Genomic DNA, 23039 nt, shown 5'->3' on the forward strand with positions numbered 1-23039 from the left:
GGCTACTAAACTTTCTTTTTAACTGCGTCATTTCTTTCTTTTCCCAGGGGATTCTGGGTGGTTACTTCCCTTTTGTCATCTTACGTATTTCCTGTGCGGCCTTAAATTTTGTAGTTTTTGTTTAAATTTTATTCTGTTTTGCTTTTTATAATCACTTTATGTTAATAATCCTATTTTTTTTGTTGCTGTGTCTATTCATGAGTTTGAGGTTTATTGTGGTTTTTTTTTAATATATATTTTCCGGCTTTTGTTCTGTTCTGTGTGTATTCTAATTGAGCTAACTTTTTTTTACTTATTTTTTTACTGTTTTACAATTAGCTGATCCTTTTCATATTTATACCTTTTTTTTAGGGAGCGTATACCGGAAGTCATGGGGGTAGTTTTAGCGCTTGCTTCTTTCTGGCGGGTCTGCTTTAGATTTTGCCTTGGGGTCTTGGGCTGGGGGGTGGCGGGAGGGGCTTCACGTTTTAGTTTGTTTTTCTTTGGGCTATATACATTATTGAAGTACTGGTTGCGTCCTTTTCCCCGGTATCTTTTGTATGTTCTGTTTCCTCTCCGGGTTTGTGGGTCGCGCCTATTGTCAATCCTCCTTGCTGTGGGTTGACTTTAGGATTTATGGAGTCTATTATTAATTTTGTCTCCTGGAATACTAATGGTCTTAATCATCCTATTAAAAGAAAAAAAGTTTTTAAAGTGTTCTGGAGACTTAAAGCACAAATTTTATTTTTACAAGAGACCCATGTACGGAGGGGGGACAGACTACGTTTTTTCAAATTCTGGAAGGGACAACAATTTCATTCGAACTCCAATGCTAAGATTCGAGGCGTCTCTATTTTTATAGATTCCTCAGTTACTTTTATACAACAGGATATTATCTCTGATCCGAATGGTAGATTTTTATTGGTTAGTGGTTTACTATTTAATAAAAAAGTAGTTTTGGTTAATGTTTATGCTCCTAATATGGATTGTCCGGAATTTTATAAATCATTGTTTGATCAGTTTCCGAATTTGAACGAGTTTTCATTGATTTGGGGCGGAGATCTTAATACCTGTTTATCTCCAGCTTTGGACCGTTCGGCTCCTTTATGGACTTTACCTAATAAATCTGCAAATTTGATTAATTTTTTCCTTTCTGATTCTGGGTCGACGGATATTTGGCGTTTTCTGCATCCTCAGGAAAAAGATTTTTCCTTTTTTTCACATGTTCATCATTCCTATTCAAGAATTGATTATTTTTTTATTGATTCTCGTCTCATTCCTTCAGTGATTAAATGTGATTATGATTCTATAACCATTTCGGATCATGCTCCACTTAAGCTTTCTATTAAAATTATGGCCAATATACCAAACAATAGACAATGGCGTTTTAATTCGCTGTTGCTTCAGGACTCGGACTTTGTTAATTTTATGAATGAACAGATTGAGCTTTTTTTTATAATTAACCATACAGAAGATATTTCGGTTAACACTCTTTGGGACACTTTTAAAGCCTATATTCGGGGTCAGATTATTTCGTATTCCGTTGCTTTGAGGAAGAAACAGAAGCAGGAGGAGATGGCAATTGTGGACAAGATTAAAGAAATTGATAAGAAATATGTTATGGCTCCTTCTGAGGAGCTATACAAACAAAGAACTGAACTTCAAATGGAACACAGTTTACTACTCTCGTCCTCGATTGTAAACCAATTAAAGAAAACAAGAAGTGATTTTTATGTTCACAGTGATAAAATTGGCAAGCTGCTGGCTAATCAATTGAAATCTAATTATGTTAAATCTCAAATCAATCAGATTTATAACCAAAATGATCGATTGATATTGGATCATGTGGGGATTAATCAAACCTTTTGTGATTTTTATTCTTCTTTATATCAATCAGAGTCTCCTCGAGATTCTAAATATATGAATGATTTTTTAGATAAGTTAGACTTTCCTCAGATTTCACAGGATATGTCTTCTTTATTAGATACTTCCATTACAATGGATGAGATTAAGAATGTTATTTTTTCTATGAATCTGGGGAAAGCTCCTGGCCCTGATGGGTTTACCGTTGAATTTTATAAATGTTTTGCTTCTTTATTGATTCCTTGGCTCTATAAGGTTTTTGAGGCTTCTTTGAAACTTGGTAAACTTCCGGAATCTTTTAATAGAGCATCAATTTCTTTAATACTAAAGAAGGATAAAGACCCTGCTCAATGTGCATCTTATAGACCAATATCTTTATTAAATGTTGATTCTAAAGTTTTTTCTAAGTTATTAGCAAATAGACTAGAAAAAGTACTTCCTTCTATTATTTCGGAAGACCAAACGGGTTTTATTAAAGGTCGTTACTCTTTTTATAATATTCGTACATTGTTAAATATCGTTTATACTCCCTCACAAAATGTTCCTGAGTGTGTTATTTCTTTAGATGCCGAGAAAGCTTTTGATAGAGTAGAATGGCCTTATTTATTTAAGGTGCTTGAAATGTTTAATTTTAGCCTGAAATTTATATCCTGGATTAAACTGTTATATCACTTCCCTGTAGCCTCGGTTCGTACTAACTCTTTAAACTCACCTTTTTTTCCTCTCTTTCGTGGTACTCGACAAGGCTGTCCTCTTAGTCCCCTATTATTTGATATTGCATTAGAACCTCTTGCAATTGCTATTCGAGAATCTTCAAATATTACTGGGATAACTCGGGGATTAAAGTCCCATAAATTATCACTCTATGCTGATGATTTACTTTTATATATTTCTAATCCTGAGAGATCTATTCCTGCTGTTTTAGAGTTATTAGCACAATTTGGTCTTTTCTCAGGTTATAAATTAAATCTTAGTAAGAGTGAACTTTTTCCGATTAATAAACATCTTCCCTTATATTATAAATTTCCATTTAAATTGATTAATAATTACCTTTCATATCTTGGGATTAAAATTACTTGTAAACATAAAGATTTATTTAAGACTAACTTTTTACCATTAATAGACCATATTACTCAACTTTCATCTAAATGGTTTCCTTTATATTTAACTTTGATTGGTCGTATTAATGCAGTTAAGATGTTTTTTTTGCCAAAATTTTTATATGTGTTTCAGGCATTACCAATTTTCGTTCCTAAATCTTTTTTTGATAAAGTCGACTCTAAAATTTCTTCATTTATTTGGCAGAATAAGAATCCGAGACTGGGTAAAATACATTTACAGAAAGCTAAGAGAGATGGAGGTTTAGCATTACCTAACTTTAGATTTTATTATTGGGCTATTAATATTCGACATATGAAATTTTGGTTACTTGACCGGGATATACTATCTATTCCTAAATGGGTAGCATTGGAATTACAATCTGTTCAGGGTTATACACTTGGTTCTATTTTAGGTTTATCTCTTCCTTTTGATTCGAAACGCCTTAAGCAGGTCTCTAACCCGATCGTTAAATATGCTTTGCGTATTTGGTTTCAATTCAGAAAATTTTTTGATCTTAATCAATTCGGGTTAGCGATTCCTATTTTAGGTAACATATTTTTTCCTCCCTCTTTTACGGATCGCGCTTTTCAAACTTGGAAGACTAAGGGTATTTTACGGTTTTTGGATTTATTTTTAGATGGTTCCCTTATGTCTTTTGAACAATTATCTAATAAATATAACCTATCAAGAATACATTTTTTTAGATATTTACAAGTTAGAAATTTTCTAAGTACTATACTTCCTTCCTTTCCAATGCTTCCTCCTATATATATTTTAGATTCGATAATTAACCTTAATCCATGTCAGAAAGGTGCATCGGCTATGATTTATAATATTATTATGAAACTCAGGAAAGCTCCATTTGATAAGATTAGGGTAGATTGGGAACAGGAATTGGGGCTTACCATTTCTGTGGATGATTGGGGGCAGATTTTACAATTAGTTAATACTTCCTCTATTTGTGCTAAACATTCCCTAATTCAATTTAAAGTGGTGCATAGAGCACATATGTCCAAAGATAAGTTAGCGCGTTTTTACTCGCATATTAATCCTTTCTGTGATAGATGTTCGGGGCAGATAGCCTCTTTAACTCATATGTTTTGGTCTTGCCCTACTTTGGAAACTTTTTGGAGAGATATTTTCAATATTATTTCTAAGGTATTAAATATAGATATCTCTCCTCACCCTATTACTGCTATCTTTGGACTACCTAAAATTTCTAGTAATCTTTCCCCTTCAGCCCGTAGAATGATTGCATTTCTTACTTTAATGGCGAAAAGATGTATTTTACAACATTGGAAAGAGCTTAATGCTCCAACTACCTTTTTTTGGTTTTCTCAGACGATTTTATGTTTGAATCTGGAGAAAATTAGAAGTAACCTTTATGATTCTTCATTTAAATTTGAACAGATTTGGGGACCTTTTATTCGATATTTTCATTTAATGTAATATTTACCCTTCTTGTTTTTTTTTCACTGTTTTAATGGAGGTCGGGATTGAGGACGTGATTTTAAGTTTAACTCTGTTTGGTTTCAAGTTAGCCCATTGCTTTGCTTTGCTTTTAGTTAGTTGCACGGTGGGTTTTTTTTTGGGGTTTTTTTTTTTCTTTTTTTCCATTGATATATATAAAATCTAGTATACTATTATGTTATTTTGGTTTCTTATGTTTAAATTACATTGTTTGTAGTATTTTCTTTTTGGTATTGTTATCTTTTGGAATTTTATTATACTTTAACATTGTATTAATGTTTATATGGCTTACCTTTTTTGTATACTTACTCAATAAAAAGATTTAAAAAGAAAGAAAGAGAGGCTGGTCAAAGACGACATCCACAGCATGCTACCACCCACACTAGAACCTCTGCAATATACCTACTGACACAACCGATCAACAGATGATGCAATAGCCACAGATCAATACATCATCCTCACACATCTGGAGAAGAAGGATGCTCATGTGAAAATGGGGTTCTTGGATTCAGTTCAGCATTCAACACAATAATTCCCTCCAAGCTTGACAAGAAGCTCAGAGGCCTCGGCCTTCACCCTGCCTCGTGCAGCTATATCCTGGACTTCCTGTCAGACCGCCACAGTGGTAAGAGTGGGCTCCCTCACTTCTGCCCCTCTGACCCTCAACACAGGAGCCCCTCAGGGCTGTATCCTAAGCCCCTCCTTTACTCTCTGTACACCCATGACAGGTTTGCCACCCACAGCTCCAATCTCTTAATTAAATTTGCTGACGATACCACATTGATTAGCCTTATCTCAAATTCTAACTATGCAGCCTACAGAGAAGAAGTCATCACCCTGACACAGTAGTGTCAAGAAAAAAACCTCTCCCTCAATGTCACAAAAACAAAGGAGCTGGTTGTGGACTATAGGAGTAAAAGAGACAGGCTAACCCCTATAGACATCAATGGATCTGGGGTTGAGAGGATGAACAGCTTTAAGTTCCTCGGTGTACACATCATTGAGGATCTCACTTGGTCTGTACATACCAGCTATGTGGTGAAAAAGCATAACAGCACTTCTTTCACCTCAGACGATTGAAGAAGTTCGGCATGAGTCCCCAAATCCTAAGGACTTTCTACAGGGGCACAATTGAGAGCATCCTGACTGGCTGCATCACTGCCTGGTATGAGATCTGTACCTCCTCAATTGCAGGACACTGCACAGAGTGGTACAGACAGCCCAACACATCTGTGGATGTAAACTTCCCACTATTCAGGATATTTACAAAGACAGGTGTGTAAAAAGGGCCTGAAGGATCACTGGGGACCTGAGTCACCTCAACCACAAACTGTTCCAGTTGCTACGATCCAGGAAACGGTACCGCAGCATTAAAGCTAGGACCAACAGGCTCCGGGACAGCTTCTTCCACCAGGCCATCAGACTGATTAATTTACGCTGACACAACTGTAGTTCTAAGCTGTACATACTATTTATTACAAATTACTATAGTTTGCACTTCGCACATTCAGAAGGGGATGTAACATAAAAGATTATTACTCTTCATGTGTGTGAAGGATGTAAGAAATAAAGACAATTCAATTCAATTTAAATGTACATAGCATTCGGAATAAGGTGGATGAACTCGTGGCGCAATTAGAGATTAGCCGGTATGACATTGTGGGTAGTGGTCCGTGAGTGCCAGGGAGCAGGACTGAGTGCCATTTCTATTACAAAGGCAAAAGTGCTAGGTAAACTCAACCTTCTTAAAGTGGATAAGTCAGCTGGACCACCTCTCAAAGTCCTGAGAGACATTGCTGAAGAGATAATGGATACATTGGTCATGATCTTTCTCACTTGATTCTGACATTGTTCTGGAGGACTGGAAGATTGCAAATGTCTCTCCACTCTTAAAGAAGGGAGGAAGGCAAAAGAAAGCAAATTATAGGCCAGTTAGCCTAACCTCAGTGGTTGGAGTCAATTATTCAGGATGAAGTTTCAGGGTGCTTGGAGACTAATGACAAAATACCGTACGTCAAAGTCAGCATGGTTTCTGTCAAGGAAAGTCTTGCTTGATAAAACTGTTGGAGTTCTTTGAGGAAGTAGCATGCAGGGTGGATGAAGGAGAGGCAGTGGATGTCATTTACTTGGATTTTCAGAAGGCGTTTGAAAAGGGGCCACACATGAGGGTAATAAAACCAGATAAAATCCAGTGGTGTTACAGGAAAGATACTGGCATGGATAGTGGAGTGGCTGACAGACAGGAGGCAGTATCTGGGAATAAAAGGGGCCTTCTCTGTTAGCTGCCAGTGACTAGTAGTGATCCTTGCGGATCAGCATTGGGACTGCTACTTTTCACATTGCTTATCAAGGACTTGGATAATGGACTCGATGGCTTTATGGCAAAGTTTGCAGATCATATGAAGATAGGTAGAGGTGCTGCGTGCTGAGGAAGCAATACAATTGCAGCAGGAATTAGGCAAATTGTAAGAATGGGCAAAAAGTGGCAAATGAAATAGTGTTGAGAAATGTATAATTATGCATTTTGGTAAAAGGAACAATAGTGTGGTCTATTATCTGAATGGGGAGAAGGTTCAAACATCAGAGGTACAGAGGGACTTAAGAGGCCTCGTGCAAGACTCCCAGAAGGTTAATTTACAAGTTGAGTCTGTGGTAGAGGGAAATGCAATGTTGGCATTAATTTCAAGGGGAATAGAATATAAAAGCAAGGAAATAATGCTGAGCCTTTATAAGACACTAGTCAGACTGCACTTGAAATATTTTCAACAGTTGGGGGCCCATTATCTCAGAAAGAATGTGTTGTCATTGGCGATAGTCCAGAGGAGGTTCACAAGGATGATTCCAGGAATGAAGGGGTTAGCATAGAAATTTACAGCACATTACAGGCCCTTCGGCCCATAATGCTGTTCCGACCATGTAACCTACTCTAGAAACTACCTAGAATTTCCACATAGCCCTCTATTTTTTTAAGCTCTATGTACCTATCTAAGTATCTCTTAAAACTCTGTTGTATCTGCCTCTACCACTGTTGCTGGCAGTGCATTCCACGTATCACTCTGCGTGAAAAACTTACCTCTGACATCCCCCTTGTACATACTTTCAAGCACATTAAAACTACACTCCCTTGTGTTAACCATTGCAGCTGTGGGGAAAACGATATGACTATCCACACGATGAATGCCCCTCATCATCTTATACACCTATATCAGGTCACCTCTCATCCTCCGTCGCTCCAAGAAGAAAAAGCCAAGTTCACTCAACCTATTCCAGGCTTTAGATGTTTCAGAAAGGACAGGGAAGGAGGCAGGAGAGGTGGGGGCATTGCACTGTTGATCAGGGATAGTGTCACGGCTGCAGAAAAGGAAAAAAATCATGGAGGGGTTGTCTACGGAGTCTCTACAGGTGGAAGTTAGAAACAGGAAGGGGTCAATAACTCTACTGGGTGTTTTTTTATAGACCACCCAATAGTAACAGGGACATCAAGGAGCAGATAGGGAGACAAATTCTGCAAAGGTTTAATAACAGGGTTCTTGTGGTGGGAGGTTTTAATTTCCCAAATATTCATTGGCATCTCCCTAGAGTGAGGGGTTTAGATGGGGTGGAGTTTGTTAGGTGTGTTCAGAAAGGTTTCTTGACACAATATGTAAATAAGCCTACAAGAGAAGAGGCTGTCCCTGATCTGGTATTGGGAAATGAACCTGATCAGGTGTCAGGTCTCCCAGTGAGAGAACATTTTGGAGATAGTGATCACAATCCTTTCTCCTTTACTATAGCACTGGAGAGAGATAGGAACAGACAAGTTAGGGAAACGTTTAATTGGAGTAAGGGGAAATATGAGGCTATCAGGCAGGAACTTGGAAGCATAAATTGGAAACAGATGTTCTCAGGGAAACGTACGGAAGAAATGTGGCAAATGTCCAGGGGATACTTGCATGGGGTTCTGCACAGGTACATTCCAATGAGACAGTGAAAGGATGGTAGGGTACAGGGACTGTAGTGTACAAAGGCTATTGTAAATCTAGTCAAGAAGAAAAGAAGAGTTTATGAAAGGTTCAAAAAACTAGGTAATGATAGAGATCTAGAAGATTAGAAGGCTAGCAGGAAGGAGCTTAAGAATGAAATTAGGAGAGCCAGAAGGGGCCATGAGAAGGGCTTGGCAGACAGGATTAAGGAAAACCCCAAGGCATTCTACAAGTATGTGAGGAGCAAGAGGATAAGACGTGAAAGAATAGGACCAACCAAGTGTGACAGTGGAAAAGTGTGTATGGAACCGGAGGAGACAGCAGAGCTACTTAATGAATACTTTGCTTCAGTATTCACTAAGGAAAAGGACCTTGGTGATTGTAAGGATGACGCGCAGCGAACTGAAAAGCTTGAGCACATAGATATTAAGGAAGAGGATGTGCTAGGGATTTTGGAAAGCATCAAGTTGGATAAGTCACTGGACCTGACAGGATGTATCCCAGGCTACTGTGGGAAGCGAGGGAGGAGATTGCTGAGCCTCTGGCAATGATCTTTGCATCATCAATGAGGATGGGAGAGGTTCTGGAGGATTGGGGGGTTGAAGATGTTGTTGACTTATTCAAGAAAGGGAGTAGAGATAGCCCAAGAAATTATAGGCCAGTGAGTCTTGCTTCAGTGGTTGGTTAATTGATAGAGAAGATCCTGAGAGGCAGGAATTTCTGAACATTCGGAGCGACGGAGGATGAGAGGTGACCTGATAGAGGTGTATAAGATGATGAGAGGCATTGATCGTGTGGATAGTCAGAGGGTTTTTCCCAGGGCTGAAATGGTTGCCACAAGAGGACACAGGTTTAAGGTGATTGGGAGTAGGTACAGAGGAGATGTCTGGGGTAAGTTTTTTTTACGCAGAGAGTGGTGAGTTTGTGGAATGGGCCGCCAGCAACGGTGGTGGAAAGGGATACGATAGGGTCTTTTAAGAGCATTTTGGATAGGTACATGGAGCTCAGAAAAATAGAGGGCTATGGGTAACCCTAGTAACTTCTAAGGTAGGGACATGTTTGGTACAACTTTGTGGGCTGAAGGGCCTGTATTGTGCTGTGGGTTTTCTATGTTTCTATGAAAAGGCATTCAGTCAATGAGAGGCATTGATCATGTGGATAGTCAAAGGTTTTTTCCCCAGGGCTGAAATAGCTGCCACAGGTTTAAGATGATTGAGAGTAGGTACAGAGGAGATGTCAGGGGTAATTTTTTTAAATAAAATGCAGAGAGTGGTGAGTACATGGAATGGGCTGCTGGCAGCAATGGTGGAGGCGGAAACAATAGGTTCTTTTAAGAGCCTCCTGGATAGGTACATGGAGCTTAGAAAAACACAGGTTTATAGGTAAGCCTAAGTAGTTCTAATGTAATGACATGTCTGGCACAGCTTCATGGGCCGAAGGGCCTGTATTGTGCTGTAGTTTTTCTATGCTCTATGTTCTCAGAAGGGATGATCTCCAATCCAGGCAACATTCTTGTAAATTTCCTCTGCACTTGCTCTATAGTATCCACATCCTTCCTGTTGCAAGGTGACCAGAACTGAGCACAGTATTCCAAGCGGTGTCTAACTGAAGTCTTATTATAGCTTTAACATTACCTTACACCTCTTGAACTCAATCCTATGGTTGATAAATGCCATCACACCATGTTATATGCCTTCTTAACAACACTGCCAACCTGCGCAGCAGCTTTTGAGTGTCCTATGGACATGGACCCCTTAACGCATGAGGGGCATTTGGCAGCTTTGAGCCTGTCCTCACTGGAATTTAGAAGAATGCGTGGGGATCTCATTGAAACCTACCGAATGTTGAAAGGACTAGATAGGGTAGATTTGGAGAGGATGTTTCCTATGTGTGGGGTATCCATCACTAGAGGGCACAGCCTCAAAATTGGGGGGGGGGGTGACCCTTTAGAACGGAGGTAAGGAGGAATTTTTTTTAAGCAGAGAACAGTGAAATTGTGGAATGCTCTGCCACAAATTGCAGTGGAGGCCAAGTCTGTGCGTATATTTAAGGCACAAGTTGATTGTTTCTTGATAGGTCAGGGCATCAATGGATATGGCGAGAAAGCAGGTTTATGGGGTTGAGAGGCATCCGGGATCAGTTATGATAGAATGGCTGAGCGGACTCATTGGCAACTGAATGGCCTAATTTGGCTCCTACGTCTTATGGTCTAACACACACGGACCACTCACTTAATGTACAACACCCAGGGACTACCCACCCAATGTACAACACCAACCGACCACTTGGCCACTGTATACACACCCATACACTGTACAACTGCTCAATTTCACATACCCACAACCTCATCACATCACAGACCACCCATTGCTCCATCAACTCTCATGTCACAGAGACAGTCTAGGCCCAACATCCACTATAAACACCCACAGACTTCCCACTGCTCCACATCCTGATTTTCTACCTGGTACAACTTGTTGCGATACTCAGCCACAGACAGCTGTGTGTCATCGTCTACGGGCAGGACAATGTCATAATCCAGCTTGGGCTCCTTGGATGGGTTGTGAAACCTGTATGAATACACAAGGTGATCTGGGTATCAAAACATCTACACACTCACATCAGTGAAGCAGGACACATCAGCCTGTCATCAGTGAGGGCAGCAGATACCAAAGCATAAATGTCACTGGGGTCAAGGACAGCCTCTAGCCCCACTTTAGAACAAGATTACTGAATGGCTCCCTGGTATGATAAATTCAATTCTTGACTTCAAAATCTACCTAATTATGACCTTGCACCTTATTGTTTTCCTACACTGCACTTTCTCTGTAGCTGCTAACTTTATTCTGCACTGCTGTTTTCCCTTGTTCTCCAATGCACTGTGTAATGAAATTATCTGTTATGCTTGGCAAAATTCAGTACATTAATTATTTGTTTGTTTATTGAGGTACAACACAGAGTAGGCCCTACGGGCTCTTCGAGCTGTGCTTCCAATAATCCCCTAGCCTAATCACAGAACAATTTAACCCACTAATCAATTGGTCTTCAGACTGTGGGAGGAAACCAAAGCACCCAGAGGAAACCCACGCGGTCACGGGGAGAACATACAAAATCACTACAAGCAGCAGTGGGAATGTGACAATAATAAACCAAACAACTAATTTTAATTCTGGTTCCTGCTGTTCAGCCAACTTCTCGGCTTCCTTATTAGTTTGCCTTCAACAGTATTAACTCTGAAGGATATTATTATCCTCAACCATTCAGAATGCCATTGTGTTCAAGGGGACAGAATAGAAAATGTGAAGAGTACAACACAGGAACAGGCTATTTGGCCAGTTCTATCTACACTGACAACGATGACAAATTAACTGATCTCACCTGCCTGCACATGGTCCATCTTGCCCCATATTCATGTGTCTGTCTAAATTCCTCTTAAATGTTAGTGTTGTATCTGCTTCCAATATCACCTCTGGGGGCACATTTCAGGCCTACCACACTGTAAAAAAATGTGAATACGTACATACAGGAACTCTCCGTATTTATGAACTTACCTGTACATCTCCTTTGTAGTCCCCTCCCTCTCCTAGCCTTAAACCTATGCCTACAGGAATTTGATATTTCTAACTAGGGAAAAAACTAAACTAAACATCCCATAATTTCATTTATTTTTTAATTTATTTAGAGATAATAGACAATAAACAATAGACAATACGTACAGGAGTACGCTATTCAGCCCTTCGAGCCAGCACTGCCATTCACTCTGATCATGGCTGATCATCCACTATCAGTATCCAGTTCCTGCCTTGTCCCCATAACCTTTGATTCCGTTATCTTTAAGAGCTCTATCCATCTCTTTCTTGAAAGCATCCAGAGACTTGGCCTCCACTGCCTTCTGGGGCAGAGCATTAAACATATCCACCACTCTCTGGGTGAAAAGGTTTTTCCTCAACTCCATCCTAAATGGCCGACCCTTTATTCTTAAACTGTGGCCTTTGGTTCTGGACTCACCCTTCAGCGGGAGCATGCTTCCTGCCTCCAGTGTGTACAATCCCTTAATAATCTTATATGTTTCAATCAGATCCCCTCTCATCCTTCTAAATTCCAGTGTATACAAGCCCAGTCGCTCCAATCTTTCATCATATGACAGTCCCGCCATTCCGGGAATTAACCTTGTGAATCTATGCTGCACTCCCTCAATAGCAAGAATGTCTTTCCTCAAATTTGGAGACCAAAACTGTACACAATACTCCAGGTGTGGTCTCACCAGGGCCCTGTACAGCTGCAGAAGGACCTCTTTGTTCCTATGCTCAATTCCCCTTGTTATGAAGGCCAGTATACCATTAGCTTTCTTTACTGCCTGCTGTACCTATATGCTTGCTTTCAGTGACTGATGTACAAGAACACCTAGATCTCGTTGTACTTCCCCTTTTCCTAACTTGGGTTGGGGATGGCATTAAACAGGAAATTAGAAATGCTTGCAATAAAGGAACAGCAGTTATAATGGGTGATTTCAATCTACATATAGATTGGGTGAACCAAATTGGTAAGGGTGCTAAGGAAGAGGATTTCTTGGAATGTATACGGGATGGTTTTTTGAACCAACGTGTCGAGGAACCAACTAGAGAGAAGGCCATTCTAGATTGGGTATTGAGCAATGAGGAAGGGTTAATTAGCAATCTTGTCGTGAGAGGCCCCTTGGGTAAGAGTGACCATAATATGGTGGAATTCTTCATTAAGATGGAGAGTGACATAGTTAATTCAGAAACAAAGGTTCTGAACTTAAAGAGGGGTAACTTTGAAGGTATGAGACATGAATTAGCTAAGATAGACTGGCAAATGATACTTAAAGGGTTGATGGTGGACATGCAATGGCAAGCATTTAAAGATCGCATGGATGAACTACAACAATTGTTCATCCCAGTTTGGCAAAAGAATAAATCAGGGAAGGTAGTGCACCCATGGCTGACAAGGGAAATTAGGGATAGTATCAATTCCAAAGAAGAAACATACAAATTAGCCAGAAAAAGCGGCTCACCTGAGGACTGGGAGAAATTCAGAATCCAACAGAGGAGGACAAAGGGCTTAATTAGGAAAGGGAAAAGAGATTATGAGAGAAAACTGGCAGGGAACATAAAAACTGACTGTAAAAGCTTTTATAGATATGTGAAAAGAAAAAGATTGATTAAGACAAATGTAGGTCCCTTACCGACAGAAACAGGTGAATTGATTATGGGGAACAAGGACATGGCAGACCAATTGAATAACTACTTTGGTTCTGTCTTCACTAAGGAGGACATAAATAATCTTCCGGAAATAGTAGGGGACAGAGGGTCTAGTGAGATGGAGGAACTGAGGGAAATACATGTTTGTAGGGAAGTGGTGTTAGGTAAATTGAAGGAATTGAAGGCAGATAAATCCCCAGGGCCAGATGGTCTGCATCCCAGAGTGCTTAAGGAAGTAGCCCAAGAAATATTGGATGCATTAGTGATAATTTTTCAAAACTCTTTAGATTCTGGACTAGTTCCTGAGGATTGGAGGGCGGCTAATGTAACCCCGCCTTTTAAAAAAGGAGGGAGAGAGAAACCGGGGAATTATAGACCGGTTAGCCTAACATCGGTGGTGGGGAAAATGCTAGAGTCAGTTATCAAAGATGTGATAACAGCACATTTGGAAAGCGGTGAAATCATTGGACAAAGTCAGCATGGATTTGTGAAAGGAAAATCATGTCTGACGAATCTCATAGAATTTTTTGAGGATGTAACTAGTAGAGTGGATACGGGAGAACCAGTGGATGTGGTATATTTGGATTTTCAAATGGCTTTTGACAAGGTCCCACACAGGAGATTAGTGTGTAAACTTAAAGCACACAGTATTGGGGGTATGGTATTGATGTGGATAGAGAATTGGTTGGCAGACAGGAAGCAAAGAGTGGGAATAAACGGAACCTTTTCAGAATGGCAGGCAGTGACTAGTGGGGTACCGCAAGGCTCAGTGCTGGGACCCCAGTTGTTTACAATATATATATTAATGACTTGGATGAGGGAATTAAATGCAGCATCTCCAAGTTTGCGGATGACACGAAGCTGGGTGGCAGTGTTAGCAGTGAGGAGGATGCTAAGAGGATGCAAGGTGACTTGGATAGGTTGGGTGAATGGGCAAATTCATGGCAGATGCAATTTAATGTGGATAAATGTGAGGTTATCCACTTTGGTGGCAAAAACGGGAAAACAGATTATTATCTGAATGGTGGCCGATTAGGAAAAGGGGAGGTGCAACGAGACCTGGGTGTCATTATACACCAGTCATTGAAAGTGGGCATGCAGGTACAGCAGGCGGTGAAAAAGACAAATGGTATGCTGGCATTTATAGCAAGAGGATTCGAGTACAGGAGCAGGGAGGTACTACTGCAGTTGTATAAGGCCTTGGTGAGACCACACCTGGAGTATTGTGTGCAGTTTTGGTCCCCTAATCTGAGGAAAGACATTCTTGCCATAGAGGGAGTACAAAGAGGGTTCACCAGATTGATTCCTGGGATGGCAGGACTTTCATATGATGAAAGACTGAATTGGCTAGGCTTATACTCGTTGGAATTTAGAAGATTGAGGGGGGATCTGATTGAAACGTATAAAATCCTAAAGGGATTGGACAGGCTAGATGCAGGAAGATTGTTCCTGATGTTGGGGAAGTCCAGAACGAGGGGTCACAGTTTGAGGATAAAGGGGAAGCCTTTTAGGACCGAGATTAGGAAAAACTTCTTCACACAGAGAGTGGTGAATCTGTGGAATTCTCTGCCACAGGAAACAGTTGAGGCCAGTTCATTGACTATATTTAAGAGGAAGTTAGATATGGACCTTGTGGCTAAAGGGATCGGGGGTATGGAGGGAAAGCAGGTACAGGGTTCTGAGTTGGATGATCAGCCATGATCATACTGCACGGCGGTGCAGACTTGAAGGGCCGAATGGCCTACTCCTGCACCTATTTTCTATGTTTCTATCTTTCACCCAGCCTGTCCAAGTCACCCTGCATTCTCATAACATCCTCCTCACATTTCACACTGCCACCCAGCTTTGTGTCATCTGCAAATTTGCTAATGTTACTTTTAATCCCTTCATCTAAATCATTAATGTATATTGTAAACAGCTGTGGTCCCAGCACTGAACCCTGCAGTACCCCACTGGTCACCGCCTGGCATTCCGAAAGGGACCCGTTAATCGCTACTCTTTGTTTCCTGTCAGTACTCTGCCCCCAATACCATGTGCCCTAATTTTGCCCACTAATCTCCTATGTGGGACTTTATCAAAGGCTTTCTGAAAGTTCAGGTACACTACATCCACTGGCTCTCCCTTGTCCATTTTCATAGTTACATCCTCAAAAAATTCCAGAAGATTAGTCAAGCACGATTTCCCCTTCGTAAATCCATGCTGACTGGAGCGATCCTGTTACTGCTATCCAAATGTGTCATAATTTCATCTTTTATAATTGACTCCAGCATCTTTCCCACCACTGACGTCAGGCTAACCCACTGACTCACCTGCTCCACTGACTTCTCCCAGCAGTCTGTCTGATCCTGACCGACCCACTGACTTCTCCCTGCAGTCTGTCTGATGGCTGACCCACTGACTTCTCCCAGCAGTTTGTCTGATCCCCTGACACACTGACTTCTCCCAGCAGTTTGTCTGATCCCCTGACACACTGACTTCTCCCAGCAGTCTGTCTGATCCCCTGACACACTGACTTCTCCCAGCAGTCTGTCTGATCCCTGACACACTGACTTCTGCCAGCAGTCTGTCTGATCCGAGTTGCTAATTTCCCCAGCACTTTGTCAATTACCCCAACCCCCCGAGTTCCCCAGCAGTTTGTCTGATCCCCTGCCCCACTGACCTCTCCCAGCAGTTTGTCAGTTATGCTGACCCACTGAGTTCCCCAGCAGTTTGTTACCTCGACCTACTGAGTGCCCCAGCAATTTGTCTGAGTCCTTAGGACACTCAAAGCTGCTACGCAGGTTGATTCTGTGGTTAAGAAGGCATACGGTGTATTGGCCTTCATCAACCGTGGGATTGAATTTAGGAGCCGAGAGGTAATGTTGCAGTTATATCGGATCCTGGTCAGACTCCAATTGGAGTACTGTGCTCCATTCTGGTCACCTCACTACAGGAAGGATGTGGAAGCCATAGAAAGGGTGCAGAGGAGATTTACAAGGATGTTGGCTGGATCGGGGAGCATGCCTTATGAGAATAGATTGAGTGGCCTCGGCCTTTTCTCCTTGGAGCAACGGAGGATGAGAGGTGACCTGACAGAGGTGTACAAGGTAATGAGAGGCATTGATCATGTGGATAGTCAGAGGCATTTTCCCCAGGGCTGAAATGGCTGCCACAGGTTTAAGATGATTGGGAGTAGGTACAGATATGTCAGGGGTAATTTTTTTTAAAAACGCAGAGAGTGGTGAGTACCTGGAATGGGCTGCCGGCGGCAGCGGTGGAGGCGGAAACAATAGGTTCTTTTAAGAGCCTCCTGGATAGGTACATAGAGCTTAGAAAAACAGAGGTTTATAGGTAAGCCTCGGTAGTTCTAATGTAAGGACATGTTCGGCACAACTTCATGGGCCAAAGGGCCTATATTGTGCTGTAGTTTTTCTATGTTCTATGTTCTCATAAGGGATGCTCTCCAATCCAGGCAAATCCAGGTAAATTTCCTCTGTACTCTCTCTATAGCATCCACATCCTTCCTGGTGCAAGGTGACCAGAACTGAGCACAGTATTCCAAGCGGTGTCTAACTAAGGTCTTATATAGCTTTAACATTACCTTACACCACTTGAACTCAATCCTATAGTTGAGGTAGGCCATCACACCATGTTATATGCCTTCGTAACAACACTGTCAACCTGTGCAGCAGCTTTTGAGTGTCCTATGGACATGGACCCCTTAATGCATGAGGGGCATTTGGCAGCTTTGAGCCTGTACTCACTGGAATTTAGAAGAATGTGTGGGGATCTCATTGAAACCTACCGAATGTTGAAAGGACTAGATAGGGTGGATGTGGAGAGGATGTTTCCTATGTTTAGGGTATCCAGAACTAGAGGGCACAGCCTCAAAATTGGAGGGGTGCAACCCTTTAGAACAGAGTTAAGGAGGAATTGTTTTAAGCAGAGAGCAGTGAATTTGTGGAATGCTCTGCCACAGTTTGTGGTGGAGGCCAAGTCTGTGCGTATATTTAAGGCACAAGTTGATTGTTTCTTGATCGGTCAGGGCATCAATGGATATGGCGAGAAGGCAGGTATATGGGGTTGAGAGGCATCTGGGATTATTTATGGTAGAATGGCTGAACGGACTCATTGGCAGCTGAATGGCCTAATTCGGCTCCTATGTCTTATGGTCTAACACAAACGGACCACTCACCTAATGTACAACACCCAGGGACTACCCACCCAACGTACAACACCAACCGACCACTTGGCCACTGACCTCTCCCAGCAGTTTGTCAGTTATGCTGACCCCAAGTTCCCCAGCAGTTTGCCTGATATCCCGACCCACTGAGTTCCTCAGCAGTTTGTTACCTCGACCTACTGAGTGGCCCAGCAATTTGTCTGTCACCCCTATCTGTTGAGTTCCACAGCAGTTTGTCTGTTACCCTGACCTACTGAGTTCCCCAGCAGGTTCTCTGTTCCTCTGACCCACTGAGTGGCCCAGCAATTTGTCTGTTACTGTTACACAGAGTTCCCTCACTGCTTGTCTATTATCCTGACCCACCGAGTTCCCCATCAGTTTTGTTTGTTACACTGACCCGCTGAGATCCCCCAGCAGTTTGTCTGTTACACTGATCTGCTGTTCCCCAGCAGTTTCTCGATTATACTGAACTCCTGAGTTGCTCAGCACTTTGTCTGATACTGTCACACATCGAGTCCTCCTGCAGTTTGATGTTACACTAATCTGCAGAATTCCCCAGCAGCTGTATATTACTCTCAACACCTGAGTTTCCCAGTAGTTTGTCGGTGATCTGTCTAGCCTACCTAAATGGTTGTTCCTCCAACCTAAGTGTAGCCTCATCACGACAGTGGAGGTGTCCGTGGATAGACATATTGAAATGGGAATGGGAAGTGGAATTAAAATGGGTGGCCACTGGGAGGCCCTGCTTTTCCTGGCAGATGGAGTGTAGGTGCTCAGCAAAGCGGTCTCTCAATCCACGTCAGGAGGCTGCACCGGGAGCACCGGACACAGAAAATGACCCAACAGACTAATTGATGAAATGTCACCTTACCTGGAAGGTTGGAGAAAACACTGATTTCTCGAACTTCCGGTAATGCCCCCACCTCCTTTCTTCTTCACCATTTCCCATCCCCTTTTCCCTCTCTACCTTATCTCCTTGCCCGCCCATCGCCTCCCTCTGGTGCTCCTCCCCCTTTTTCTTTCTTCCATGGCCTTCTGTCTCTTTCACCAATAAATTTCCCAGCTCTTTACTACATCCTTCTCCCTTCATGTTTCACCTATCACTTTGTGTTTCTCTTTCCCCTCCCTCCAGCTTTTAAATCTACTCCTCAGCTTTTATCTCCAGTCCTGCCGAAGGGTTTTGGCCCGAAACATCGACTGTATTCTTTTCCATAAATGCTGCCTGACCTGCTGAGTTCCTCCACCATTTTATATGTGTGTTGCTTGGATTTCCAGCATTTGCAGATTTTCTCTTGTTTGTGATTGGGTCTATATGCACTGGAATTTAGAAGAATGCTGGGGGGGGGGGCGCGGGAGTTCTCATTGAAACCTACCGAATGTTGAAAGGACTAGATAGGGTGGATGTGGAGAGGATGTTTCCTATGGCGAGGGTATCCAGAACTAGAGAGCACCGCCTCAGAATTGAGAGGTGACCCTTTAGAACAGAGATAAGGAGAAATTTTTTTAAACAGAGAATAATAAATCTGTGGAAATGCTCTGCCGCAGACTGTGGAGGAGGCCAAGTCCGTGCATATATTTAAGGCAGAAGTTGATCGTTTCCTGATCGGCCAGGGCATCAAAGGATATGGCAAGAAGGCAGGTGTGTGGGGTTGAGTGGGACGCAAGATCAGCCATAATGGAATGGCAGAGCAGTCTTTTAAGGGCTGAATGGCTTAATTTGGTGACTAGATCTTGTGGTTTTACGGACCCACTGAGTTTCCCAGCATTTTGTTTGTTACTCTTACCCACTGAGGTCCCTCACAGTTTGTCTGTTACCCTGATCTGTTGCATCTGTTGTAACCCGACCCACTGAGCTCCCCCAGTAGTTTTCAATTACTCTGACCAAATGAGTTCCCCAGCAGTTTGTTTCCCCATCCCAGTTCTCCTGCAGTTTGTCTATTACCCTGACTCACTGAGTTCTCCTAGTAGTTTGTCTGTTCACTTGATCTGCTGAATTCCCCAGCAGTTTGTGGGGTACTCTCTCCTGCTGATTTCCTCCCCAGCAGTGTTTTTGTTTCTACAGATTCCAGTGGCTGATTGCTGGCAACAATGGCCACTCCCTGGTATACTGCTTCAACTGGCCAGGTAATGGTTTCCAGCAGGTCTCAGACCTCAGTGATCCTATCCTAACATGTAAAGTCATCTCCGGTAGATGAGATCTAGTCAGATCCAATGGCCAGGAAGGGAGATCTGCAAATCTCCATAAGACCAAAAGATGTAAGAGCACGAATAGGCCATTTGGCGCATTATATTTTTTCCACTTCATCATGGCTGTTCTTTTCCCTCTCAGCTCTAATTTCCTGCCTTCTGCCTGTATCCCTTCATGCCCTGATTAATCAATAATCTATCAACCTCTGCCATAAATATACCCAATGACTTGGCCTACACAGTTACCTGTGGCAAGGAATTCCACAGATCCACCACTCTTTGGCTAAAGAAGTTCCTCCTCATCTCTGGTCTAAAAGGACGTCCCTCTATTTTGAGGCTGTGTCCTCTGGCCCTAGACTCTCCCACCATAGGAAATATCCTCTCCACATCTACTCTATCAAGGCCTTTCAATATTCGATAGGTTTCAATGAGATATACCCTCATTCATCGGAACTCCAGTGAGTACAGGCCCACAGCCATTAAGTGTTCTTCATATGATAAGACAGAATCATTTTTGTGAACCTCCTTTGAGACCTCACCAATGTCAGCACGTCTTTCCTTCAATAAGGGGCCTGAAACTGCTTGCAGCAATTCATCGATGAGCATGACAACCACCTACTGTCACTATCTGAGAGGGAGGCCTTAAGTAGACTTTTCCCATTTGTATTTATCCGACATGGACAGAGTCTATGGAAGTGAGGCAAAGCAGCAGCCATGTCGTGGACCCTATACAGATTACAGAAGAGGAGGTGTTTTCTTTCCAAGGCAAGTTAGGCTGGATAAATCTCTAGGGCCTGACAAGGTGTTCTCTTGGACTCTGTGGGAGGCCAGTGCAAAACCTGCAGAAGCCCTGGCAGAGATATCTGAAAGATCCATAACAACAGGTGAAGTATCGGAGGATTGGAGGATAGCTAATGTTCCAGTGTTTAAGAAAGGCTTTAAAAATAAACCAGGGAATTATAAACTGATGAGCTTATCAGTGGGAAGTGGGAAGCTTATTGGAATGTGTTCTATGAAACCAGTGTAATACCCTGGGAAAGGTTTCACTGCTAATGTAATGGTCTTTAGAACCACGGCTAATGTAATGGTCTTTCTGTAGCAACAGTGTTGGGTTATGGTTAGAGATAACGGGTGCTATGGAATATGAGCCTCCCAAAGAGGAGAGTATTTTTTCTGGCTGTGTGCCTGACACAGAGGGAATCTGGGTCTTTTGTTCGGCGGAAGATGGAGGTAGAAGATGCCAGAAAGGAGAGGTTGTAGAAAACCAGAAAGGAGTGTACTTGGAGTGGGACCGATAGTCGACAAAGCCTGGGGAAACTGATGGACGACCAGCAGAAGGGAAACGGTGAGCTCCAACATGTGCACATTAGACTGTTTCATTAAAATGAACCCTTTACTTTTTGTTTTACTTTACTAACCCTTTAGTCAAATGAAGAATTATAAAGCTAAATCGTTTAATTGAATGTGGTATATTATCTGTTATTTCATGGTTGTGATTTGTAACAGGGTAACACATCACACAGCATCTACACAAACAGGAGGTTTTGCATCTCAATCTCATAGGTTTGGTGGGGCCAGAGACTGACTTCCCTAGACTTACTGTATGCAGCCGACAGAACCTTAGGTTACACCTGATATATGATTATTTGGATAGACATCATCAGTGTGGCTTAGTGCCCGGTAGGTCGTGTGTGGCATGTGTAACCAACCTGAGAGCTTTTCGAGGAAGTTACCAGGAAAGTTGATGAAGGCAATGCAGTGGATGTTGTCCACATGGACCCTAACTAGGTCCCACAAGGCAGGTTGGTTAACAAGATTCATTTGCTCAGCATTCAAGATGAGGTAGTAAATTGTTTTAGAAGTTGGTCAGAGAGTGATAATGGATGTTGCCTCTGACTAGTGGCATGTGACTAATGGTGCGTCACAGTTATCAGTTCTGGGTCCGTTGTTTGTCATCTATATTAAAGATCCTGATGGTAATATAGTAAACCAGATCAGCAAATTTGCTGATGACAGCAAAAGTGGAGGTGTAGTAGACAGTGAGGAAGACTATCAAAGCTTACAGCAGGATCTGAACTATCCAGATAAATGGGATGAAAAATGGCAGATGGAATTTATTGCAGACAATTATGAGATGTTGCACTTTGGGAGGATCACCCAGGGTAGAACTTTCATAGTGAGCGATAGGGCATTGAGGAGTGCAGTAGAATAGAGGGATCTGGGAATTCCTTGAAAGTATGCCACAGGTAAGTAATGTTTTAAAGAAAGCTTTTGGCACTTGGGAGTCCTTTGTAGATTTCCCTAAAGGCAGACATCCCACCTCTCCCGAAGTTCCAGGAGTCTCCCGCATATTGATAGCGGCTCCCTGATGCCCGCAAATTATATACAATATCCTGGAAGTCAATTTTTTTGAGAGCGAGTAAGAGAAAGCGCGCACGCGCGAGAAAGTGAGCGCAAGAGCGAGAGAGTGCGAGAGTGAGAGTGCAAGAGCGAGAGAGAGCGCAAGAGGGAGAGAAAGACAGAGCAAGCACCGTGGCAGAGTGTTCCAAAAAAAAAATAGAAAATGTACTTCACCCCAGACTACACTAAACAGTACCCCTGCTTAATAGGGATCAAAAATGTTGCTCGCTGCACTATTTGCAACAGTGACTTTTCTATTGCCCATGGCGGGTTAAGACTGTAAAAGACATGTTGAGGTGAGTTTAACAGATGTCATTCATTCACTAGCATAGCTAACGTTATTTAAACTAGCTGGCTAGCAGCTAAGGAGCTACTCTATTGCAGACATCCCACCTTTCCCGGAAGTTCCTGGAGTCTCCCGCAAATTGATGGCGCTACCTCCCTGAAATTAGTTTTTGCAGGGTGGGATGTCTGTAAAGGTTAATTTGCAGGTTGAGTCTGTGGTGAGGAAGGCAACTGCAATGTTCATATTCATTTCAAGAGGACTAGAATGTAAATACAAGGATGTAATGTTGAGACTTTATAAAGCATTGGTGAGGCCTCATGGAGAACTGTGAGCAGTTTCAGGCTCCTTATTTTAGAAAGGATGTGCCAACACTGAAGAGGCTTCAAAGGAGGTTCACAAAAATGATT

General features: G+C 42.2%; 1 protein-coding gene across 5 annotated transcripts in view; it reads right to left on the bottom strand.

The window, feature by feature from the left end:
• Positions 1–23039, bottom strand: part of mapk15 (mitogen-activated protein kinase 15) — a 214853-nt gene that overhangs the window by 61697 nt on the left and 130117 nt on the right. For all 5 annotated transcript variants that reach the window (XR_010017473.1, XM_063044741.1, XM_063044742.1 and 2 more), the window contains exon 10: positions 10840–10945. Coding sequence is in view for 4 of the 5 variants with exons in the window: in XM_063044741.1 (XP_062900811.1) it covers positions 10840–10945 (106 nt within the window). In the remaining variant the exon portion in view is untranslated. The remainder of the gene's footprint in view (positions 1–10839; positions 10946–23039) is intronic.

This window comes from Mobula hypostoma, chromosome 3, assembly GCF_963921235.1.
Source record: "Mobula hypostoma chromosome 3, sMobHyp1.1, whole genome shotgun sequence".
In the NCBI taxonomy this organism is placed as follows: Eukaryota; Metazoa; Chordata; class Chondrichthyes; order Myliobatiformes; family Myliobatidae; genus Mobula; species Mobula hypostoma.